Raw genomic sequence first — 23942 nt, 5'->3', positions numbered from 1 at the left:
CGTTCGGATGCCGAAAACGTTCAAAAACCAAGACACGGCTTCCGATTGGCTGCGGGAGCTTGCTGCACTCAATCAGAAGCTGTGGAAGCGGCGTCAGATGTTCAGGTTCCAAAGAACTTTGGCAAATCAGAACACTCACTTCCGGGTTTCCGGCGTTCGGGAGCTGAAACGTTCAAGTCACAAGGTTCAAGAACCAAGACACAACTGTACTAAAATAATGTAAGGAGATTGCATAGAAGCTAAATGAAAACCAAACAAGTCATTGGGTCTTGGGTGGCAGATGCCCAGGTATTCTTAAAGAGTTCTCGTATGTGACGATTGCTTGGCTTCTAGCAAAAACATGTATCTTGTCACTAAAATCAGCTCCTTTACCATAAAAACTGGAAGGGACGCGGGTGGCGCTGTGGGTTAAAACCACAGAGCCTAGGACTTGCTGATCAGAAGGTCGGTGGTTCGAATCCCCGCGACAGGGTGAGCTCTCGTTGCTTGGTCCCTGCTCCTGCCAACCTAGCAGTTCCAAAGCACGTCAAAGTGCAAGTAGATAAATAGGTACCACTGTGGCAGGAAGGTAAACGGCGTTTCCGTGTGCTGCTCTGGTTCGCCAGAAGCGGCTTAGTCATGCTGGCCACATGACCCGGAAGCTGTACGCCGGCTCCCTCGGCCAATAAAGTGAGATGAGCACCGCAACCCCAGAGTCGGTCACGACTGGACCTAATGGTCAGGGGTCCCTTTACCCTTTATCTTTACCCCTTGCAGCTCTTTGGTAGTGTCCCACAAGTATGCAGTCGTGAGATAAGAGGAGAGATTTTCTTGCGCTGATGGGATCTGACCTTTCAGTGACTCCCCAGGCAGGGTATCTTGAGGTCATGATGAATAGCTCACTGCAAATATTGACAGTGTGATGTGCCAGTGAAAAAAGACAAATTAGGGATTATTGGCAAAGGGGTCAAAAGTTGAATCGGATATGGTCACATTGGGAATTCTGTGTACAGCTCTGTTTACCTAAGTTCAGAAAATCTGTCTGATAGTGAGGATATCCACACCTGCTAAGGGATGAGGTCGATTCTGGATTTTTGTGGTGCATGTTTGAAGACTTAGACACGTGGTTGTGAAACAGAAGTGAGCTTAAGTACAACAACAGAAACCACCAGCTGTAGCACATGCTGTTAGGAGACTTCGAAAGCTAAACTGGTGATTCTTTCTATTTAGAATCTTTTCTTTCCCACGCCTCCCAATTTTCATTCATCAGTGTTTCCCTTCCCATACTCCGTATTATCCCAGTCCTTCTGCCACTTGTCCAGCCTGGTGTTGGGTCTTTGCCCTTCTATTCAAAGGAATGCACTGTTGAAACACCCTTTGGATGTTTCAACACAGAGGATGCTGAGTTGGAAATTCTGCTGAACAGATCAGCAAGTAGCTTGACGTGATAATAGGCGCTCGACTACTCTTAATATGTTTCCTTTTCTTTCTCTGTAGGGAGAACCTGGGATTGCAGGCTTCAAAGGTGAACAAGGTCCCAAGGGTGAACCTGTAAGTATTTGATGACGTGCCTTTATACCTGGCATGCTGTCTCATCTCTGGATGTGCCATATTTACTCAAGTCTAATGCAACATCGAATCTAATGCGCACCTCGATTTTCAGAACCTTGAAACCAAAAAAAGGTATTTGCTGGCAAATATAAATGTGCCATCAAATCTAATGGGCACCTTAATTTTCGCAACGTAATTTGGCCAAAAAAGGTGAGCATTAGATTCGAGTAAATATGGTATCACTTGCTCCCCGTTCATCCTCTACACTAGGAGTGGCTAACTTTTTTTCGATCCAGGGGCCACATTGACTCTCAGCCACCCCTCCAAGGGCCATATGCCAGTTGTGGGTGTGGCTATTTATTTTATTTATTTATTGAATTTATATACCGCCTTATAACTGGAGGTCTCAGGGCAGTTCACAGAAAAGATAATATATAAAATAAAAATAAAAACAATAATCCAATAACACCCCACAAAAAACAATAACACCTTCTGGCTACCCCTGCTCTGGGCATTAGGGTGGATGCACTGAGCAATCTGATATGAGTTTCAGGGCCATCTGTCAGCTACTACCGGCATGAACACTGTGGTAGCCTGTCAGTAGCCCACGTCATGGTATGTGTGCCCAGGGCTTCTGGCGGAGGGGGAATTCTGCTGCGTCATAATCCCCTCCAGCTGCACGGTTCAGAAATTAGAATTCCTTTGCCCCCAGACTACACATGGCAAGGGAGAAGGTTAATGCCCACCTTTCCTCCTTCTGGGCTTTGTACTTTCATGTATGGGTGTCTTGTTCTATGAAATGCAGTATAAAAATCTGAAAATGACTGCAGTTCAGTTCTACTCGTGGATTGTCCATGCTATTCTCTGTGCAAATGAAATGCTTATATGTGGCTGTCTGGCAGAGCCAAACATGGGACAGGACACCAGCAGAGGACACATAGTCACAAGCTACCTACATGTAGATTGTAAATTCATTAGGGCCAGTTCATTGTTAACTGTTTTACTGCTGCAGAGGTCATCTGGGGGGGTGGGGATGACGACGACACACAATTGTATCATGTCACTTTGAAAAAGCATGCTGATTTAATCGGGTGCTACCAGGAGCTTGTGCCTTTGGCAAGGGCTTGGCTGAATGGTGAAACAAATGTCTTGCATTCAGGTGGTCCCAGGCTCAGTCCCCACATCTCCATTTAAAAAGGTCTTGGGTAGCAGGGCTGAGAAAGAACTTGGCTTGAGTCCTTGCAGTGCCACTGATGCTAGTCAAAGAGTAAATTTGACTAGGTAGATCAATGGTCTGATGCTTCATATGGGCAAATGCTTCCCCATTTGTGCAGTGCTTCCCCAAACCTGGGTCTCCAGCTGTTTTCGGACTACAACTCCCATCACCCCTAGGTAGCAAGACCAACGGTCAGGGATGGTGGGAATTGCAGTCCAAAAACAGCTGGAGACTAGGTTTGGTAAACACTAGTTTATAGCCTTTGTTGTTGTTTAGTCGTTTAGTCATGTCTGACTCTTTGTGACCCCATGGACCAGAGCACGCCAGGCACTCCTGTCTTCCGCTGCCTCCCGCAGTTTGGTCAGACTCATGCTGGTAGCTTTGAGAACACTGTCCAACCATCTCGTCCTCTGTCGTCCCCTTCTCCTTGTGCCCTCCATCTTTCCCAACATCAGGGTCTTTTCCAGGGAGTCTTCTCTTCTCATGAGGTGGCCAAAGTATTGGAGCCTCAGCTTCAGGATCTGTCCTTCCAGTGAGCACTCAGGGCTGATTTCCTTCAGAATGGATAGGTTTGATCTTCTTGCAGTCCATGGACTCTCAAGAGTCTCCTCCAGCACCAGAATTCAAAAGCATCAATTCTTTGGCTATCAACCTTCTTTATAGCCTATCTGGTATAATAAAGGATCTCTGTGCCCATCTCCCCTGCTTGCTTTCTGGGAAGGAATAAGGCTCGGCCATCTCCCCTGCCAGTCCCTTTGGCTAAAAATTCTGTCCTATGGGTGGCCTGGGGCTTGGCAAACAATGGCTGCCCTGTTGCATCTGGGTCCCCACTCTTTAATGCTTGGCACTGATGTCGTTCTGTGCTGAACACTGCTTCATTTTCCATTCTGAAAATGAGGAGATAATGCTCAGCAGGTTGGCATCAGAGGCCTTCAAAGAGTCCCTTACAGTAGTGTGTGTGCTTCAGAAAAAAGCCTGCTGGGTTTAGTGAAGCTGTGCCAGTGTACACAAACCAAGTGGTTCTCTGGCTCATCAGCTTCCATAGATGTGAGACAGTTCATCCAGCAGGAAGTCAGGAGGGCTTCCACATCCCATGGCTGTGCAGAATCATGTATATTTATTCAGCCTTTATTGGCATAATGTAGACAAAAAATTAACATACCAATGAACCATCCATAAACCATTAGTAATGCAGACATAAAATGTCTAAAAGACACGATAGCCACCATTAAGTAAAATTAAGTAGCTTTAAATTTGACTTTTAAAATCTCGGCAAAATATCCTGAAACAATCTCAGTAGTTTTGGGAATATCATCCCTCAGTAGATAATGGATTGCAAATTTTTTGCAAGTAGATAATAATGTATATTTTGGCTAAAATAATTCAGTTGATAATACTTTTTCACTCAGCAGCACTTCAAGGTTGAAATCTAATCTCTTCTTGGGCTGAAACTTTGTCAGGATAAAATTTAATGGAATTGCCATTAATGGTCCCAGTTTATTGGGCACTGGAAGAGAGCCAGTGTTGGGGTAGTGGTTAGAGTTGTCAGGGTAGGACTAAGGAGACCTGGGTTCAAATCCACAGCCAGGGAACTTTGGATCTCAGATTGTAGCCCACCTCACAGGGTTGTTACGAGGATAAAATGGAGTGGACTGCCTTGACGTCCTAGCAAGAAAGGGGGAATATAAATGCAGCAAATCAATAAATAGTTTGCAGCCAGGAAAAAAGGATAGTGACCTCTGTTTCCTGCCTTGCAAGCCACTTGCCCCAAATTACCTTTCTGTTGCCATGGCTATTTGCATTGTTCTCTCATCAGACTCTGAGGTCACTTCCTGGTGATGCCTTATTGTCTCTTTAAGACAGTATAGTGGGCTGAACATTGGTAGGGCTTGGCATAAAATGATGAAGGGGCTCAGAGTGACTAAGCCTGTATGTTCTGTTCCCCGCTGACCCCAGGGACCTTCAGGCCCACAAGGAGCTCCTGGACCAGCTGGAGAAGAAGGCAAGAGAGGTGGCCGTGGTGAGCCAGGAGCTGCGGGGCCCATTGGACCACCTGGAGAGAGGGTAGGTGACATCGTTTGGGGGCAAGGAACCTTCCTACATGAAGAGCAGAGGGCTGTCTTCTTTGTGGGGGGAAGCCACTGAGCCATATGGCTCAAACCCCTGCCAATAGGCTTGCTTTGGAACTTGGAATGTGCCCTGTGGGGTGCCCAACATAATGCAGAAGGTGATGGAAGAACTTTGCTTTACTGCCGTCTCTAAGCTGCTACCTCTTGCTCAGCTTTCAGCAGGTGTGGTCAGGGGGAAGGTGAGTGGTCGTTGTAATGGAGTATAGAGTAAGGTTACCAGACGTCCCTGTTTCCCAGGGACAGTCCGCAGATTTACAAATCAGTCCCTTGACAAAATCCGTTGAAGTTGAAAAGTGTCCCTGGATTCATTGAAAAAATCTGGTATAGTAGTATAGAGCTGCATTGAAGAATTGCCTGTGGGCTCAAAGGACCAGGAAGAGCTAGAGAGTGTACCAGGAAGCCATTAGAGAAGCAGGGATCACAAGACTCTGAGACGTGAGGAGCTGAGCACAGAATGGTGGGATGCTGCTGAGAGATGGATGAGGGACTGTCCTGGGCTCTGGAAGTGGGAGGTGAGATGGAGCACGAATGAAGCTTGAAGGGCCAAGCAAGGAATGATTACACTTTGAACAATTTCTTCATTAAGATACATGGGGGCAGGTGAGTCCTGACCCTAAAAGTGCAGCGGTCCTTTGGGAACTGTAGCATAGCCATCACTGCAGTACACAGCCTGAGACCCAGCCTGCCCACTGGCTTGCACAGTGGATCTCAGTGTTCACCTTTTTGGCACAGAGTATACCCTCAACAGGGACATGGGTGGCGCTGGGGGTTAAACCACTGAGCCTAGGACTTGCCGATCAGAAGGTCGGCGGTTCAAATCCCCGCAACGGGGTGAGCTCCCGTTGCTCGGTCCCTGCTTCTGCCAACCTAGCAGTTCGAAACCACGTCAAAAGTGCAAGTAGATAAATAGGTACCGCTCCGGCGGGAAGGTAAACAGCATTTACGTGCACTGCTCTGGCTCGCCAGAAGCGGCTTAGTCATGCTGGCCACATGACCCGGAAGCTGTACGCCGGCTCCCTCGGCCAATATAGCGAGATGAGCGCCGCAACCCCAGAGTCAGTAACGACTGGACCTAACGGTCAGGGGTCCCTTTAGCTTTATACTCTCAGCAGTTGAGCTGCAGCCAGTCATGGCTGTTTGAAGAGTGAACCTCTCTAACACCCCTGTTTGCAAATGTGTGTGTTGTATTTACACTTCACATCACAAAGGGCGCTTCCAGACTTTTGACGGTTTTGGGGTGGGGTTGAGACGCATACCAACAAATTCAAGTTGCACGATTGCAGCTGATTTGGTGCTCTTGTTGAACTCGCCTGCTTCCTCTTAAAACTGGACTTTGTGCAAGAAGGAAAGTGATAGGGAAATGTCCTGGGAAAGTGTGCCTAGTGCTCTATTGTCTCACCTACCTGCAAACCTTGTGCAGACCAGGATGAATGCTCAATGAACAGGAAGTGACCTTATTTGAAGTGGACTTTAGAGTATTAGGAATTCTGTTGCACAAACCCTCTTTACCTAGAATGGGTTATATTATATGGATACAGAACAAGCCCCTGCAGAAGCTTAGCAAGTACTGCAGGACTTTGCCACCTGTCTAGTGGTTGTATAATATTGGGTCACTTGGTGGCTATAGCACCCCTAGTAGTTCTTGTTTGTGCTGCTTCCTTGTGCTATATGAGCCATGCCTTTTAAACTGAAGATGTCCACAGTTCCTGGTTTACTCCTTGCTATTGGCAATGCTTCCTAGTGTCCTTCCCAGCTTCCTGAACTGTTGCACTCCTTGCCTTACTAGGTTATGTTATCATTGCTTTCTTGTTTTTAGGGTGCTCCCGGAAACCGTGGCTTCCCAGGTCAGGATGGATTGGCCGGTCCCAAGGTGAGCATTTGGGCCTGATGTACTTCCATCTGAATGAAAGGACAAATTTGGGAGGGTTAAGAGTGAATTTAGATGCCCTTTCCTGCTTCCTTTCTCTGTGTTATATAGGGTTCTTTGACTGCTTCTTTGAAGGAGCGATGTTTTCCCCTGTGTGCTTTGCTCTAGAATAGACAAAGGACACCTGTTCCCCTCCACTATTGGTGGTGGGACGGGACACAGGTTAAGTCAACTTTATTCTGTAACAAATGGAATTTGGAGATCCTTGATAAGAAATTTTAAGCCCCTGAGTTGGGTCTCAGAGCATAAGTTTCTGTGTTTCTAGTAAAGCTTTCTTTTAAATGTTTTTGTAATCTCAAATATTATTTCATCAAAGCCATGTTGGAGCTCTATTTTTTAAAATTTTATTTATTTCATAAAAATTATATACTTATGATAATAATTATAATAAATTTATTATACCCTGGCCATCTTACTGGGTTGCCCCAGTGAAACATCTTACATCCCTGTGACAGGGTGAGCTCCTGTTGCTCGGTCCCTGCTCCTGCCAACCTAGCAGTTTGAAAGCACGTCAAAGTGCAAGTAGATAAATAGGTACCACTCTGGCAGGAAGGTAAACGGCGTTTCCGTGTGCTGCTCTGGTTCGCCAGAAGCGTCTTAGTCATGCTGGCCACATGACCCGGAAGCTGTACGCCGGCTCCCTCGGCCAATAAAGCGAGATGAGCGCCGCAACCCCAGAGTCGTCCGTGACTGGACCTAATGGTCAGGGGTCCCTTTACCTTTACCTTATAATGAAAGTGCAGACAGGTGTGTCTAAATTACATCTAAACTAGTTTTGAAATCAGTCATACATGCCTGCTAAAGAAGTTTGGAAATGTTAGTTTGGTCTGCATTGTGTTAGTTGCATCAGCCGCACCCCTTTTACAGAAGTTGCTAAGTTCACTGTTAAAACTGGTTTGAAAATGGTTCACCAAGTGTATAGTTATAGCCATTTCCAGAGATAACCATTGGATGGTAAACCATTGACCCAAGCATCACGGGGTCTAGCCCTCCTGATTTCTCTGAGCTAATGCATTTCTTGCTTACGTTTTCCTGGGCAGGGTGCTCCCGGTGAACGTGGACCTCCTGGCCTTGGGGGTCCCAAAGGAGCCACTGGAGATCCCGGCCGTCCTGGAGAGCCTGGCTTGCCTGGCGCTAGGGTAAGACATTGCACACGCGAGGGTTACAGTGGTTCTTGCTTCCATCGCTTTGTAAAAATCCCGCTTTGACTAGAATGTTCATTCTCAGTATAAGGCCTCCCCTTCCTGTTAACAGAAGTTTATATAAACAGTGTGGGAGAACCTCAAGGCTGCGCACTTGTCATCTGAGGCCCTTCTCTGTGTTCCCTATCTCAGAGAGTGGCAACATGAGAACGGGCCTTTTTTGTGGTGGCTCCCCGGTTGTGGAATGCTCTCCCCAGAGAGGCTTGCCTGGCGCCATCATTACATGTCTTTAGGCACCAGGCAAAAACATTCCAGGCCTATGAATATTAAATAACCTATGGCCTGTGAAATGTGGGGGAGAAGACTGTTGTATTATATTTTAGGCTGTCTTCCAGTATCCTTTTTATTATGTTTTTATCATGGGTGTTCTGTAATGTGTTTTTAATGTTGTACACTGCCCTGGGAACTTTTGATAAAGGGCAATATATAAATGGAACAAATAATGACAAAATGTTTAAGTGTCACAAATCACTCCACCATTAACGCTGGTTGGGTAGCTGTCTTTTCTGCAATTACGGGACAGTTTTTGATGTCTAAAGGAGGGCGGAGTCCTTTTGAAAAGCTTGACTTTATTCTAAAGTCTCTTGAGATTTCCTTTATTTCACGCAGGCTCTTCAGCCTTCATCACAGTACAGTGGTCTCTCGGGTTACATACGCTTCAGGTTACAGACTCTGCTAACCCAGAAATAGTGCTTCAGGTTAAGAACTTTGCTTCAGGATGAGAACAGAAATCGTGCTCCGGCAGCGTGGCAGCAGCAGGAAGCCCCATTAGCTAAAGTGGTGCTTCGGGTTAAGAACAGTTTCAGGTTAAGAACAGACCTCCAGAACGAATTAAGTACTTAACCCGAGGTACCACTGTAATAGTAACAGGAAAGAGATGCCACTACTTCTTAGCTTAATTCACATTCTGTAAAATGGGAATAATAATGACAGACTGCAAGTAGGCTTTCCAACTCGCTTCTGTCAGGGCTCCTATACCTTTAACATACATTTGGTAGATATTCTCCAGGTGAATATTTCCTCATCATCATCTGCAGGCTGAGAGGAACCTCACCAGTTCAATTTCTGCTTGCCACATGCCATTTACAGACTTGGAAGCCTGGCAGAAACGTTGGACCGCAACTGTACTGGCCCATGAGTAAACTCTGCTAGACTTTGGGGGGGAGCGCTTGATGCGTTTTGTACTCCCAACTCCCATCAGCCCCAACTAGCATCAGAGAGTATGGGAAGGTAGCACATTGGCTACCCCTGCCTCTACTATCTTATTCTTAGGATGCCCACATTAAACTCTTTCTGCATGCAGCTGTCCATTCCCAACACCAGATGGCAGTAACAATTTAAAGCACATTTGTACAGGGACGCGGGTGGGGCTGTGGGTTAAACCACAGAGCCTAGGACTTGCCGATCAGAAGGTCAGCGGTTCGAATCCCCACGACAGGGTGAGCTCCCGTTTCTTGGTCCCTGCTCCTGCCAACCTAGCAGTTCAAAAGCATGTCAAAGTGTAAGCAAATAAATAGGTACCGCTCCGGCGGGAAGGTAAGCGGCATTTCCATGCGCTGCTCTGGTTTGCCAGAAGCGGCTTAGTCATGCTGGCCACATGACCCGGAAGCTGTACGCCGGTTCCCTCGGCCATTAAAGCGAGATGAGCACCGCAACCCCAGAGTCAGTCACGACTGGACCTAATGGTCAGGGGTCCCTGTACCTCGGGTTACATACGCTTCAGGTTACAGATGCTTCAGGTTACAGACTCCGCTCACCCAGAAATAGTACCTCGGGCTAACTTTGGATGAAAACAGAAATTGTGCAGCGGCGGCACAGCAGCAGCAGCAGCGGGAGGCCCCATTAGCTAAAGTGGTGCTTCAGGTTAAGAACAGTTTCAGGTTAAGAACAGGCCTCCGGAACGAATTAAGTACATAACCAGAAGTACCACTGTACAATCATACCTCAGGTTAAATATGCTTCAGGTTGAGCGTTTTCAAGTTACGCTCCGTGGTGACCCTGAAGTAACGGAGCGCGTTACTTCCGGGTTTCGCTGCTCGCGCATATGCAGATGCTCAAAATGACGTCACGCGCATTCACGGAAGTGGTGACCCACACACGCGCATTTGCGTGTTACATTCTACTCAGGATGCGAACGGGGCTCCAGAACAGATCCCATTCGCATTCAGAGGTACCACTGTACAGTGGTGCCCCGCAAGACGAATGCCTCGCTAGACGAAAAACTCGCTAGACGAAAGGGTTTTTCGGTTTTGCGTTGCTTCGCTAGACGAATTTCCCTATGGTCTTGCTTCGCAAGACGAAAATGGTCTTGTGCTTTTTTCTTAAAGCCGCTTGAAGAGGCGCAGTTGCGACGGACCGTGCTTCGCAAGACGAAAAACATCGCAAGACGAAAAGACTCACGGAACGAATTATTTTCGTCCTGCGAGGCACCACTGTATTTAATAATAATAATAATTTATTATTTATACCCCGCCCATCTGGCTGGGCCTCCCCAGACACTCTGGGCGGCTTCCATAAAAACCAAAAATACAATAAAATATCACACATTAAAAACTTCCCTGAACAGGGCTGCCTTAAGATGTCTTCTGAATGTCAGGTAGTTGTTTATCGCTTTGACATCTGCTGGAAGTGCGTTCCACAGGGCAGGCGCCACTACCGAGAAGGCCCTCTGCCTGGTTCCCTGTAGCTTTGCTTCTCGCAATGAGGGAACCGCCAGAAGGCCCTCGGCATGTTTGTCTTAATTCCATAAGACTGGAAGTGTTGGAGAGCACCTAACAGTCTTAGAAGGAAAGAACAATCTTTTAGGATAACATGTTGAAAGTTCCTCTTATATGCAAAAGTAAAGAGCCCCATCACTGAGAATAATAAGAAGGGGCAGTTCTGTTACCTCCTGTGACCCAGGACAGAGTCCAAGTTTAGAGTATCTGCGCCTGGGAGATGTTCTACCAGTGGAGCTTCTCCCCACACAGACTTGCTACTAATGGCATTTTCTCCATCTTGTGGAGTAAGCTGTAAATCCAGTTGAGGGTGGGAAAAGCAGTGGGCAGCTAGCTTGCAGTGGCACTGCTAGGAAGCCTTGCATTTCCTTGGTTTCCCAAGGCTCAGTTCCTTATACTTTAGCATGGTGTGCAGTGATTATCTCCTTCAAAACTTTATCATACTTTTGCTCCTCTCTCTCTTTGAGGAGCTCAGAGTGTCTAATATAATACTTCTAGGTAGTCTCCCATACAAACAACTTGTAGGACTTGTTAGCTTCTAAGGTAGTACTACATCATTGACCATTTTATTCTCTGAGCCCATTCCGGGTGCTTCAAATTCAGTTTAAAAGTGGTATGTTTCAGATTTATTAAATTTAGATTAGGAATATCCTTTGAGGAGACTTTATCATGGCCTAAGCCTCTTTTGGTTCTCTGGCCTGGGTTGAGCCTTTGACCACAGCAAAGGTGTTACAGCTGTCCCAAAGAAAGTAAATTAAGGTCATGTTCAACTTTTACCTATTGAAATTAATGGACTTAGTTTAGTCATATTCATTAATCTGAGCGGGTTTGAGTAAAACTTAGTTGTCTGCCACCATTAGGATCTAAAATTTACTTGGCTGACGGCTTCTATTGAACCAATAGCAGAACTGATTGTTGAACCTGCATCAAAAAATAGATTAGATGAACCATTTTGGAGATATGTGTATAAATTGTATTGTTGACTGTTCAAGGAAAGAGACTGGGAAAAGGTCTTAATGGTCTGCCTTTTTCTTCTTGCATCTAGGGTCTCACTGGTCGCCCTGGTGATGCTGGTCCCCAAGGCAAAGTTGGCCCATCTGTAAGTATTTTCTTCTTGTGTCATCCAAAATAATAGGGGTGCTGAGAGCTTTGAGAAAGGAGTGATGGATCTACTATATATTTTGGAAAATTGTTGGCATCTTGGCTATGCATTTGGCCACCTCTAAAGATCTTGTAACCAAATTTTGCTCGATGGTTCTTGAGATGAAGGAGCAGGCTTTTCTTGATGTTTGGATACAACTGGACACCATTTTGAATCAAGATGATGGACGGAACTTTTCAGAATTTTTCAAAGCCGCATAGTTTTTGTTTTGTATCTTAGAATTCCTGAGCAATGCCAGGTAAAAGACTGCGAGTTGATAATATGTAGATGAGGGTAACAGTGGTCAGTAGACAATTTGAGGAGATGGGAATAAAAGAAGATTCCACCTAAACATTAGGAAGAACTTCCTGACAGTAAGAGCTGTTTGACAGTGGAATTTGCTGCCAAGGAGTGTGGTGGAGTCTCCTTCTTTGGAGGTCTTTAAGCAGAGGCTTGACAACCATATGTCAGGAGTGCTCTGATGGTGTTTCCTGCTTGGCAGGGGGTTGGACTCGATGGCCCTTGTGGTCTCTTCCAACTCTATGATTCTATGATTCTATAATTCAGGAAGTAGGTAGGTGCTGACTTGCAGAATTTCCGGGGTTCGTTTCAAAGGCAAATATGGAGTTTGCAAGAGAAGTGGATGGTGGAGTCTTAGGGATGCTCAATGGAACCTTGGATATTGTATGGGTACAGACTGGAAGTCTGTGTTTGTTTATATGAGCAGCATTACTGAATGGCGAGTGGATGTTATTGCGTCATTGGTGAGCTTTTTAAAATCAAAATCACATTTGGGAACTGGAATTATCTAAGGGCACAAAAAAGCTCTAATATGCACCAATGTGCTGATTTTCCACATGGGAGCAAACAGAAAAACTCACTCACTAATTTGTGACATTTTGCTTGGCATAATAAAGGCATTGCACTACAATAGATTGTGGATTTTTATTATGGGTTGATGCCTTTCCTTTTCTTTTTGACGTTCTGAAAGGCATCCAGCATGTCTGGGTGAAAGTAGCACTTCCATAAAGATGGGTCCACTCTATATGGGATATATTATTTGTCTTCCCCAAGGGACGCCGGTGGCGCTGTGGGAGAGCAGCCAAAGTTAATTGAATGAATCAAGATCAGCTACAGCATTGGTTTTTCCATGATATGGGTAGCCCTAAAATGAAAGTGCAGGGACACAGGTGGCGCTGTGGGTTAAACCACAGAGCCTAGGACTTGCCGATCAGAAGGTTGGCGGTTCGAATCCCTGCGACAGGGTGAGCTCCCATTGCTCGGTCCCAGCTCCTGCCAACCTAGCAGTTCGAAAGCACGTCAAAAGTGCAAGTAGATAAATAGGCACCGCTCCGGCGGGAAGGTAAACTGCCCTTCCGTGCGCTGCTCTAGTTTGCCAGAAGTGGCTTAGTCATGCTGGCCACATGACACGGAAGCTGTACGCCGGCTCCCTTGGCCAATAAAGCGAGATGAGCGCCAATAAAGCGAGATGAGCGCCGCAACCCCAGAGTCGGTCATGACTGGACTAATGGCCAGGGGTCCCTTTACCTTTACTTCCCAGCGTCATTAACAAAGCATTCCTGTTTCTCTCTCTCTCAATAGGGTGCCCCAGGTGAAGATGGGCGACCTGGCCCACCTGGTCCACAAGGTGCCCGTGGCCAGCCTGGTGTCATGGGTTTCCCAGGCCCGAAAGGTGCAAATGTAAGTAAATCTGTACTCAGCAACCATTGACACTATGACCCGAGCATCGTCACCAGGGAAGATGTTTGAGGGGAAATGGTACAAGGTTGTAACATGGAATAGTTCCACTTTGTAACTAGCACAGCAGGAAAGTCACTTAGTTATTGTCCAGGCTTGTTCTGCTGGTCCCATAAAATCATATACTTTTTTTCTTTAAAAAAAATATTTAGGGGTACTCTCATTTTCCTACTCATATTGAAATACTGCCCTTCAACGAGGCCAAACTTAGATTCACAAAATGTTTAGTGGTATGCGTTCCCCCATGTGCCCCCCCCAAAGCACTGCCTATACCTTGGTTATAAGGGACGCGGGTGGCACTGTGGGTTAAACCACAGAGCCTAGGACTTGCCGATCAGGAGGTCGGTGGTTTAAATCCCCGCGACGGGGTGAGCTCCCGTTGCTCGGTCCCAGCTCCTGCCAACCTAGCAGTTCGAAAGCACCTCAAAGTGCAAGTAGATAAATAGGTACCGCTCCGGCGGGAGGTAAACGGTGTTTCCGTGCGCTGCTCTGGTTCGCCAGAAGTGGCTTAGTCATGCTGGGCACGTGACCTGGAAGCTGTACGCCGGCTCCCTCGGCCAATAAAGCGAGATGAGCCAGAGTCGGTCACGACTGGACCTAATGGTCAGGGGTCCCTTTACCCTTTACCTTTATACCTTGGTTATAACAACAGAGGAGAGAGCTGGACAGGCGAAGTAGAACTGGCTCTCCTCACCAGATTGGAGGGCTCAGCCTTCTTCCAAAAGCACACCAGTGACGACTTCCGTTTTTTCTTTCCATCTAGGGTGAACCTGGTAAAGCTGGTGAGAAAGGACTTCCTGGTGCTCCTGGCCTAAGAGTAAGTGGGGTTCATTCTTGTTTCTTCCTCCCACTGCCATCTTCTCCCCACCCTGCCCTGCAATAGAGAGAAACCCAGCCTCTCTCTGCCTGACCTGAACATGATGCCATGATTTGGTTCCCTCCACCCAGCTTATTGGGGTACAGTCCAGATGACATGGGGGTGGTGCTTTGGAATGCAGAGTGCTCACAACCAACCGCATGAAGAATCCACTGAAGGCAGATGCTTCATAAAGTACCGTGTGACACCTTAGTCCCAGTTAAGGTCCCTCTCAGTTGCATACAGTCTGTTGAATGACTGTGACTTAACTTGCTGCATGGCCACAGAACGATTGAAATAAAAGGGTTTAAGCTCTGGGTCTCCTAACTTCAATGCTGCTTTTGCAGAGAGCTCACCTCTGACAAACCTGACATAGCTTCTAGTCTAATTTCAATTGGAACTATTGCACCTGTAAAGCAATCAGACTTTCAGAAACGCTAGTAAAAGAATTCAGAGCCACGAGCCCTTTAGAGGATGAGATGCAGAATATTTAATAATAACTCTGTGCATGCATCTGAGAGACCTCAAAATTTAGCCATGAGTCTTCCTGGAGGCTCCCATCCCTCTTGAAAAAAATTGCACCTTCACACGCAGTTTTGACGTACCCTGTGCATTCCTGCAGCTTTTTCGTGATCGGTAGCACAGGGAGTGCACACCAGAGACACCTACTGCCCTCAGGGGAGGAGGAAGGATTGCACCCTAGAATCATGCCAACCAGCAATCATTTCCTTCATAATGAGCACTTCAGGCAGCTATCCTTTAATCCTAGCTGCTTAGTAAGAAACTTATACAAAAAGAAAGCCCTTTCCTTCTGCCAGCTCCCTGTACTTGGGGGCAATTTTTGGTCTGTGGGAGGGGAAATTGCCCTGTTCATCAAGACTTTCCGATCCTGTCTCAAATGTATCACTTTTTCTCATTAGGGTCTTCCTGGCAAAGATGGCGAGACGGGAGCAGGTGGACCGCCAGGGCCTGCTGTGAGTATGAGTGTTTTTCTCCTGGCAGGCAGGAGGTTGGCTGAATCGAAATCCTGCATTTTCTTAGGCATAAGGGAGGAACTGAATATGCCCCAAAGATTCAGGTGTCTGGAGAATTTTGGTGACATTTTCTGGGGTGTTGGTGCTTCCTCTTGCTTTATAACAGGGGTGGCCAACTTCCAAGAGACTGTGATCTACTCAAATAGTTAAAAACTGGCAGTGAGCTATCCCCTTTTGGGGGGTTCAGGGCTTTTTTTAGGAAGGAAAGCCCTGTTTTTGGTGGCTCAGGTCATTTTAGGGGTGCAGAGCAAAGATGTTGAGCCTTTTTTAGGGGAGCCAAAGTTTTTTAGCTTCTTTGGGGGGGGAGCCACTGATCTACCGGTGATCTACCACAGACGTCCAGTGATCTACCGGTAGATCACGATCTACCTGTTGGACATGCCTGCTTTATAAGATCATGCTTCTTTTTCTTCCATTATACTTTTTTATGCCTCCACACACTCATAGTAGCCTTCTGCTAGCCATGGGTGGGTGTAATGTCCTCCTGTAAGCATCCCAGGAAGTATGACCAGCCACTAGAAGTGAGTAGAGACAGCAGAGAGCCTTGTGCTGTTACGTGGATGCACACCTGGATTGCAGCTCATGGTTTGTCTGCAACAAGAAAAAGCCATGAGCCTGTTTTCAGGCAACATTGAGGCAGCTCCAGTCTCCTCTCGGGGTTCTGGTACATTCACCCATTTGTACTAAGTCATGGTTTGGCTTAGTGTGACATAGTAACTGAGCTGCAAAATCATTCTAATAATTGTGATTTCTTTTGGAATTTCTTTAAAGTTCAGAGCAGTTTTAGCATTGCATTTTTCCTGTGTGGAGATAATTGGTGTGTACTTATCCTACCAACCTAGCAGTTCGAAGGTGAGATGAGCGCCGCAACCCCAGAGTCTGCCACGACTGGACCGAATGGTCAGGGGTCCCTTTACCTTTTACCTATTATGGCTAAACTGACCTGTGTGCATTTCTTCATGAGATGCCCACTCTGAAGTGACATCGGTGGCACTTAATTTCAAATATATTTAGACCCAAGGCGCTATCTTACTAGCCTTCCCTCTTTAACTATTGCTCTCTTTAACTATTGCTTCACTTTGCGTTTTAAATACAAGCAATAGTGCTATAACCTCCTAGTCTACCTGTCTATCTGTATTAGCGAGCCCTTTTCCTAGTTCCCTCTCCCATAGAAAAGTTGCTCCCATTGAGGACCATTTAACACATGACCAAAAAAACCACCCCAGTGCATCCTTGAAAACTGAATGAAAATGGAGAGTGCACTTGACAGAGCTGTAGGCAGTTCTAGCTCTCCGACTAGTTGTTGTTGTTTTTAAAAAATAATTCTCATTTACACATTAAATCAAAAAAGGACCTAAAAGTTTAATGCATGAATCAGCTCTGAGTTTGGACTCTATGTTGGGGCCAGCATAGAAACTTGTGAACGTGCTGGAATGTGCAACTTTTCAAGGTTTAGCAGGCAAATGGAAAGGGGTCCTTTTTATGGCTGCAGCTTATTTGCTAACAGAGGAAAGTGTAGACTTAAGAAAACTTGTATGTGTTTGACTAGGTGATGCTAGATTTTTCACGTGAGAGCTATACTCTTTGCCCCAGGCAGCACATGCCACTGTTAGGTCTGCCCTTAACCTATTGTTTCCCCCTCTTCTTCTTAGGGGCCAGTAGGAGAGAGAGGTGAACAGGGTGCGCCCGGACCTTCTGGATTCCAAGTAAGTAGAGCAATTCTCTTGTGCCTCTTTAAGGGCAGTGCCCACCATTGTTAATTCTGCCTGTGCTGGGGAGTGTAACTGTTTGCACAAGTAACATGAACTGAAAATGTGGAGAGAAGTTAGGGAAAGGACCACCCGCCACCCAACCCAAATGACTGTCTAGCTCTGTTGGAAGGATATGACAGGGAAGCACAGTGTTTTCATAAACTCTTAACTGTCCATGAAGAATGAATCCATGTTCTCTAGTCTTGCATGCCTTAGTGGTGAGTACCTGCTAAGCAAGATGCCCAGATCCAGGTTTTCTGGCAGAGTGATCCATGAACCTGCAGGGGGTGGGTGGGTTGTTGTTGTTTAGTCGTTTAGTCGTGTCCGACTCTTTGTGATCCCATGGACCAGAGCACACCAGGCACTTCTGTCTTCCACTGCCTCCTGCAGTTTGGTCAGGCTCATGTTAGTAGGTTCGAGAACACTGTCCCACCATCTCATCCTCTGCCGTCCCCTTCTCCTTCCCAACATCAGGGTCTTTTCCAGGGAGTCTTCTCTTCTTATGAGGTGGCCAAAGTATTGGAGCCTCAGCTTCAGGATCTGTCCTTCCAGTGAGCACTCAGGGCTGATTTCCTTCAGAATGGATAGGTTTGATCTTCTTGCAGTCCATGGGACTCTCAAGAGTCTCCTCCAGCACCATAATTCAAAAGCATCAATTCTTCGGTGATCAGCTTTCTTTATGGTCCAGCTCTCTGTCCCAACTACTTGGGTCTCAAGCTGCATTGAGTTCCTCACACCTCCCAAGGTGACTCACTTTAGGAGCTCCTCAAAGAGGTGTGCCTCAGTTGAGATTTGCAGGGATAGCATAGGGCTGCTTGAGATACGTTGGTCTTCCCTAAGCTGCTGTCCCCCAGATGTTGCTGGGCTGCAGCTCCCATCATCGCTGACCATTGGTCATGCCAGCTGGGGATCCATCAACATCTGGAGGGCACCAGCTTGGAGAAGGTTCGTTTTGTATTAATCAGAGGTGCTTGGGTGGGCAGGCATAATTTTGTTGCAAATGTCTCAGGGTTGGGGTATTCATTCCAATATTTTATTACCAGTTTCTCCATTATCTGAACTGTGGAATCTGTTATCTCCTTAAACTCCCTTTGCCAAAAAATTGTACAAATTTACACCCCCACCACATGTGAACATAATTCCCTGTTACCTAGCATCCCTTCCAACATAACACCGAATATCCTTTCTTTATTTGATTTAATCTGACTGGTGTAAAATACCATCTTCAAACTAATTTATAATAATTTTCTTTTATTCTTATAGACAACATTTTCAATGTACGTTTCTCCCATATTTCTCCCCAGCTTTGACTATCTATCTGCCCTGTTGTCTCCTTTTCCCACACTTCTTTTAATTGATCTTCTTGTTCCTCCATTTCTACTAATATTTTATAAATTTCACTGATTTCCCGTATTTTCTTCTTTATCTCCCCTTTTTATAATCTTTTTTTTTTTTTGAAATTTTGTATATTCTTTGCATTTCCTCTTTTCCCTTAACCACTTCTTTGCCCATTGCTCCAGTTGTATACAGTTAAACCAAGTTATTTTACTTCCTGTCTGATAAAAAATTAACGGCAATCATTTTGGATCACAAGACTTCCCTTCCTGCCCTGGACGCTATTGGCGTTTCTAGACTGGCACTTCCCCAAGAGTGTCATGCTAACACTATATTTCTTGTTTTCAGGGGCTTCCAGGGCCCCCAGGTCCTCCGGGTGAAGGTGGAAAGCCAGGGGACCAGGTAAGTAATGAGAAGAGAGAGATGGGCATTGAGGATCACTCTTGGAATAATCTGGACAGAATAAGAACTCAAGCCTGCAGAGTGTTGACTTTCTAAGCTTCAGGGTGTCCTGCTGCAACGAGACTTCCTTCTAGTCAATAGTTTCTATGTGTATGAGGAATAAATCAGCCACAGGTGTTTTATTCTGTGAAGCCCTCCTTGTTCCAGATAGTAATTCTTGGCAGCTGAACTGGGCAGGGAGGGTCAGCATGTATTCAGTGCAGCAAGCTAGATAAACAAATGTTGTTTTGAAGCAAATGCATGCTTGGGCTCATTTAATTGTTGGCAGTAATGTTCACTGGATGTGTGGAATCAATGTGCTCGACACACATGAGATCTGCAACAGAGGGCCCACTTGAACATTGAGAGTCGCTTTCTACCTCTCCTTTGCCCTTCTGTTTATAGGTATTTTTAGACTATTCTCTGCAAATATGAGCTTAGCAACACAGTATATTTAAGTATAATGGTTGAGACGTATTTGATCCAAGGGGGAATCTTAATGGTTGTTCAGGGGGCTGTAGATTAGCTAACCTCTCTCCTTCCCTCTTTCCCTGCTTCTAAATATATATGTATATCTTTCTTTCAGGGTGTTCCTGGAGAGGCTGGCGCTCCCGGTCTTGTTGGTCCCAGAGTGAGTAGCGTAAAATTAAAATCAAGAGCCTAGGGGTGGGTGAATCAGTCTAAATCCACTGTCACTTTCACATTGTGGTTAATTCATAGATACCCACTTGACCACACAGATCTGCAGAACTGGCACTTTTACCACTGCCCCATATTATCCATTCCTCACTTGCAAGAAATAAAATCTTAATGTGGCAGCAGCCATGCCCTTTGAAATTAAAAAGCAGGTGCATTCGCTCTATTGTTTTTGGTGCCTGCTAAAAACATTATGGTTCCAGTAAGTCTACCCAGGCATGTAATTTTGGCGTGTAATTTTAGTAAGCAAAATTGTTTTTAAATTATTGATTTTTTATGTATTAATTTATTAATGTAACTTGTTTCAATGTTTGCTATTATTGCCATTTTGGATTGTCTTTTGTCAACCATTTAGAGGTCTTTAGTTTGAGTCAGTGGTATATAAATTTAGTTAAATAATACTAATAATAAATCGTAAGTCCATTTTATTTTTGTTTCAGTTGTCACTTTTTTTAAAAAAAAGTGTGAAGCATGCATTGGTTTTTAATATAATTTTCTTCCACAAAATGGACATTTTTGTATGCATTTTATCCTAAAATACACACTTCTCTGTACCCTATCAAAAATACTCATTTTTATTTGTATTTTGGTGTGTTTTTGAGCTGAAAACTCAAAATTCAGAGGACTGTGATAAATGAAGGATTCCAGGCTGCATATCATAGAATCATAGAATCATAGAGTTGGAAGAGACCATAAGGGCCATCGAGTCCAACCCCCTGCCAAGCAGGAAACACCATCAGAGCACTCTTGACATATGGTTGTCAAGCCTCTGCTTAAAGACCTCCAAAGAAGGAGACTCCACCACACTCCTTGGCAGCAAATTCCACTGTCAAACAGCTCTTACTGTCAGGAAGTTCTTCCTAATGTTTAGGTGGAATCTTATTTATTAAGTATAGGGTGTTTGCTTTAAAATGAGGAAAGTACAAAATCCTCAACCATTCCCATCAACACCTTACCAGAATCATGCCACTCTAGAACAGAGCCTTTGACTCATCCTGAGCACTAAAATGATCTCTGTCCTCTCTAGGGCGAGCGCGGCTTCCCAGGTGAGCGTGGATCTCCAGGCGCCCAAGGCTTGCAGGGTCCTCGTGGTCTTCCCGGCACTCCTGGGACCGATGGACCCAAGGTAGGTGGTGACAGCATTACTTCCTGTTCTGCAGTGCAGCCTGTACACCTTTCTCCCACCTCCCAACCCCGGTGGCTGCCATACAGAAAGAGCCTCATAGCATCTGGACCACCAGGTACATTATCAGCTCAGTTTCTTTCAGAGAAAGAGGATAATAGGGAAATCAGCTGAGGGACCGTTGGGGGGAAGATATTGGCAAGCTTCCTTGTCAGGGCGCTGCTTCTTTGAAGAGACTTTGGGCAGCGGAGTTCAGCAGAGACTAGATTAATTGAAAGACCTACACTGATTAATTGAAAGGCCTACACTGGCTCCCAGTACGTTTCCAAGCACAATTCAAAGTGTTGGTGCTGACATTTAAAGCCCTAAACGGCCTCGGTCCAGTATACCTGAAGGAGCGTCTCCACCCCCATCGTTCAGCCCGGACACTGAGGTCCAGCGCCAAGGGCTTTCTGGCGGTTCCCTCGCTGCGAGAAGCCAAGTTACAGAAAACCAGGCAGAGGGCCTTCTCGGTAGTGGCACTGCCCTGTGGAACACCCTCCCACCAGATGTCAAAGAGAACAACAACTACCAGACTTTTAGAAGACATCTGAAGGCAGCCCTGTTTAGAGAAGCTTTTAATGTTTAATAGGTTATTGTATTTTAGTGTTCTGTTGGAAGCTGCCCAGAGTGGCTGGGGAAACCCAGCCAGATGGGCGGGGTATAAATAATAAATTATTATTAATTGTGAAAGGGTGGCTCTATAGAGAAGGCTGAGAGAGCGCTTGTCATGCTTTCCTGGCTTTCCACTGGCTCTTGCATTTGTCCTACATCCTGAATTCCTTTTATCAAGTTTGAGTACATGACAATCTCGTAATGTGGGGGACATCTTCTCCCAGAGAAGGGATGTGTGCGTTCAGCTCATCGATCCCATGTTGGTGAAATAATACATGATAGTGCTTCTCTCTGTAATCCTGCAAGTCTATTGTGATGAATACCCAAGCAGCTGCATAGGGATTGTGACTAGGGCTGGGCAATACCTGGTTTTCAACACTATGATATATCACCAGCTAAACATTGCGATATTTCAGACATTGTGATATATCAGTATAAGGATGTTGCTATGTAGAGGCATTGAAGGAACACGGGTGGCGCTGTGGGTTAAACCACAGAGCCTAGGACTTGCCGATCAGAAGGTCAGAAGGTCACAGAAGGTTCTGTGCGCTGCTCTGGTTCGCCAGAAGCGGCTTAGTCCTGCTGGCCACATGACCCGGAAGCTGTACGCCGGCTCCCTCGGCAAGATGAGGGCCGCAACCCCAGTGTCGGCACGACTGGACCTAATGGTCAGGGGTCCCTTTACCTTATGTAGAGGCATTGACTGGCTTCATGTTTTTTCCTACATCGTGATTTTTGCCAGCACCTGCTCTTGTAAGCCGCTGCCTTCTTCAGGAGTCAGAGGAAAGCTGAGCCAGCAGAGTTAACAGGTGCTGCAGGAATCAAGAGCAGCATTGGCTGGCTTCACGGTTTTTCCCGCATTTGATTTTTACACAACACACACACACACACACACACACACACCATGACTTTCCATATATTGGCAGGTCAAAAATTATGAAACAGATACCACAATATGGATTTCAAACCGAGTTTGGAAGATATATGGAAATATTGCCAAGCTTTAATGGTGACCCTTATTTTTCTTTTTCAGGGCGCAACTGGTCCTGCTGGTGCCGTTGGAGCACAAGGCCCCCCAGGTCTTCAGGGAATGCCTGGTGAGAGAGGAGCTGCAGGTATTTCTGGACCAAAGGGAGACAGGGTAAGTGGTCACCTTCTCCTTCTCCTCCTCTTCGTGGAATACTTGAAGGGCTGTTTTGTCAGGGGTTGGGTGCCACCTGCCAATTAGCCGGGTGGAATTGAAAATCACTTTTTTAATCTTTTCACTCTGGGGCAATTATCATAAACAAAGAGGGTTCTCAGAATTGCCACCTACTTACCGTCTTTCCTTCTGCTGTCCTCCAACAGGGTGACATTGGTGAGAAGGGACCAGAAGGTGCTCCTGGCAAAGATGGCGGCAGAGTAAGTGGCCAACTTGGCTTTTTCCTTTCTTAAGACATCAAGCAACCGGTTTAGCCAACTAAGAGGTTGATAGTGGGGAAAAACACATCTACTGGGGTGGTGGTGTGGGACGCGGGTGGCGCTGTGAGTTAAACCACAGAGCCTAGGACTTGCCGATCAGAAGGTCGGTGGTTCGAATCCCCACGACTGGGTGAGCTCCCATTGCTCGGTCCCTGCTCCTGCCAACCTAGCAGTTTGAAAGCACGTCAAAGTGCAAGTAGATAAATAGGTACCGCTCCGGCAGGAAGGTAAACGGCGTTTCCGTGCACTGCTCTGGTTCGCCAGAAGCAGCTTAGTTATGCTGGCCACATGACCCGGAAGCTGTACGCCAGCTCCCTCGGCCAATAAAGCGAGATGAGCGCCGCAACCCCAGAGTCAGCCATGACTGGACCTGATGGTCAGGGGTCCCTTTACCTTTACCTCCTCTATAGAAGAGAGGGAAATGACTTGACCATTGGGGAACTGTGATCAAGGCAAGAGTGGGCTTTTGGTTAGAGCTGAGCCTCTGAAAACTTGACAAGGCCAAAAGAGAGTTTAGGTCAAAGGCCTAACTACAGAATATTCTCAAGCTGTCAAGGTAAGAAAACCAGTACTGATGAATAAGTGTTAGCTGTTCCCGGCTACTCTTCCGAAAGTGAATCCAGTCCCATCTTCTATGCGCTTCAGAAAGAGTGGGAGGGAGGTAACGTTTGTGCCCCATTTTTAGGAAACTATGTGCTAATGTTCTAAAACTGCCAGTAAAGCAGGGATGCCTTTGATACAAATGGGATGCTTCTCACCAGTACACCTAATTCTTTTTTTCCCCTTTGCCAGGGCTTGACTGGTCCCATTGGTCCTCCTGGCCCTGCTGGCGCCAATGGAGAGAAGGTAAGAAAGTCTTCTGCAAACGAGTTGTCCTTGGTTAGGCTACGCAGCAGGCAGAGGTGGTTTCTAAGTCTTGTGGGTATATTTGTCTCGGTAACTGCCTGTTCCACATTTTGTGTCAAATTTGG

The 23942-nt window shown here is 46.1% G+C and overlaps 1 protein-coding gene across 9 annotated transcripts in view; it reads left to right on the top strand.

The window, feature by feature from the left end:
• Positions 1 to 23942, top strand: part of COL2A1 (collagen type II alpha 1 chain) — a 101971-nt gene that overhangs the window by 54439 nt on the left and 23590 nt on the right. For all 9 annotated transcript variants that reach the window (XM_083489846.1, XM_083489850.1, XM_083489848.1 and 6 more), the window contains 15 exons: positions 1477 to 1530; positions 4703 to 4810; positions 6692 to 6745; positions 7843 to 7941; positions 11767 to 11820; positions 13465 to 13563; positions 14384 to 14437; positions 15397 to 15450; positions 17163 to 17216; positions 18945 to 18998; positions 19624 to 19668; positions 20761 to 20859; positions 22544 to 22651; positions 22858 to 22911; positions 23764 to 23817. In XM_083489846.1, coding sequence (XP_083345972.1) covers positions 1477 to 1530; positions 4703 to 4810; positions 6692 to 6745; positions 7843 to 7941; positions 11767 to 11820; positions 13465 to 13563; positions 14384 to 14437; positions 15397 to 15450; positions 17163 to 17216; positions 18945 to 18998; positions 19624 to 19668; positions 20761 to 20859; positions 22544 to 22651; positions 22858 to 22911; positions 23764 to 23817 — 1044 coding nt within the window. The remainder of the gene's footprint in view (positions 1 to 1476; positions 1531 to 4702; positions 4811 to 6691; positions 6746 to 7842; positions 7942 to 11766; positions 11821 to 13464; positions 13564 to 14383; positions 14438 to 15396; positions 15451 to 17162; positions 17217 to 18944; positions 18999 to 19623; positions 19669 to 20760; positions 20860 to 22543; positions 22652 to 22857; positions 22912 to 23763; positions 23818 to 23942) is intronic.

This window comes from Podarcis liolepis, assembly GCF_965112155.1.
Source record: "Podarcis liolepis genome assembly, chromosome: 2".
NCBI classification, from domain to species: Eukaryota; Metazoa; Chordata; class Lepidosauria; order Squamata; family Lacertidae; genus Podarcis; species Podarcis liolepis.
The sequence above is the reverse complement of the archived record's forward strand: the minus strand, read 5'-3'. Positions and strand labels throughout refer to the sequence as shown.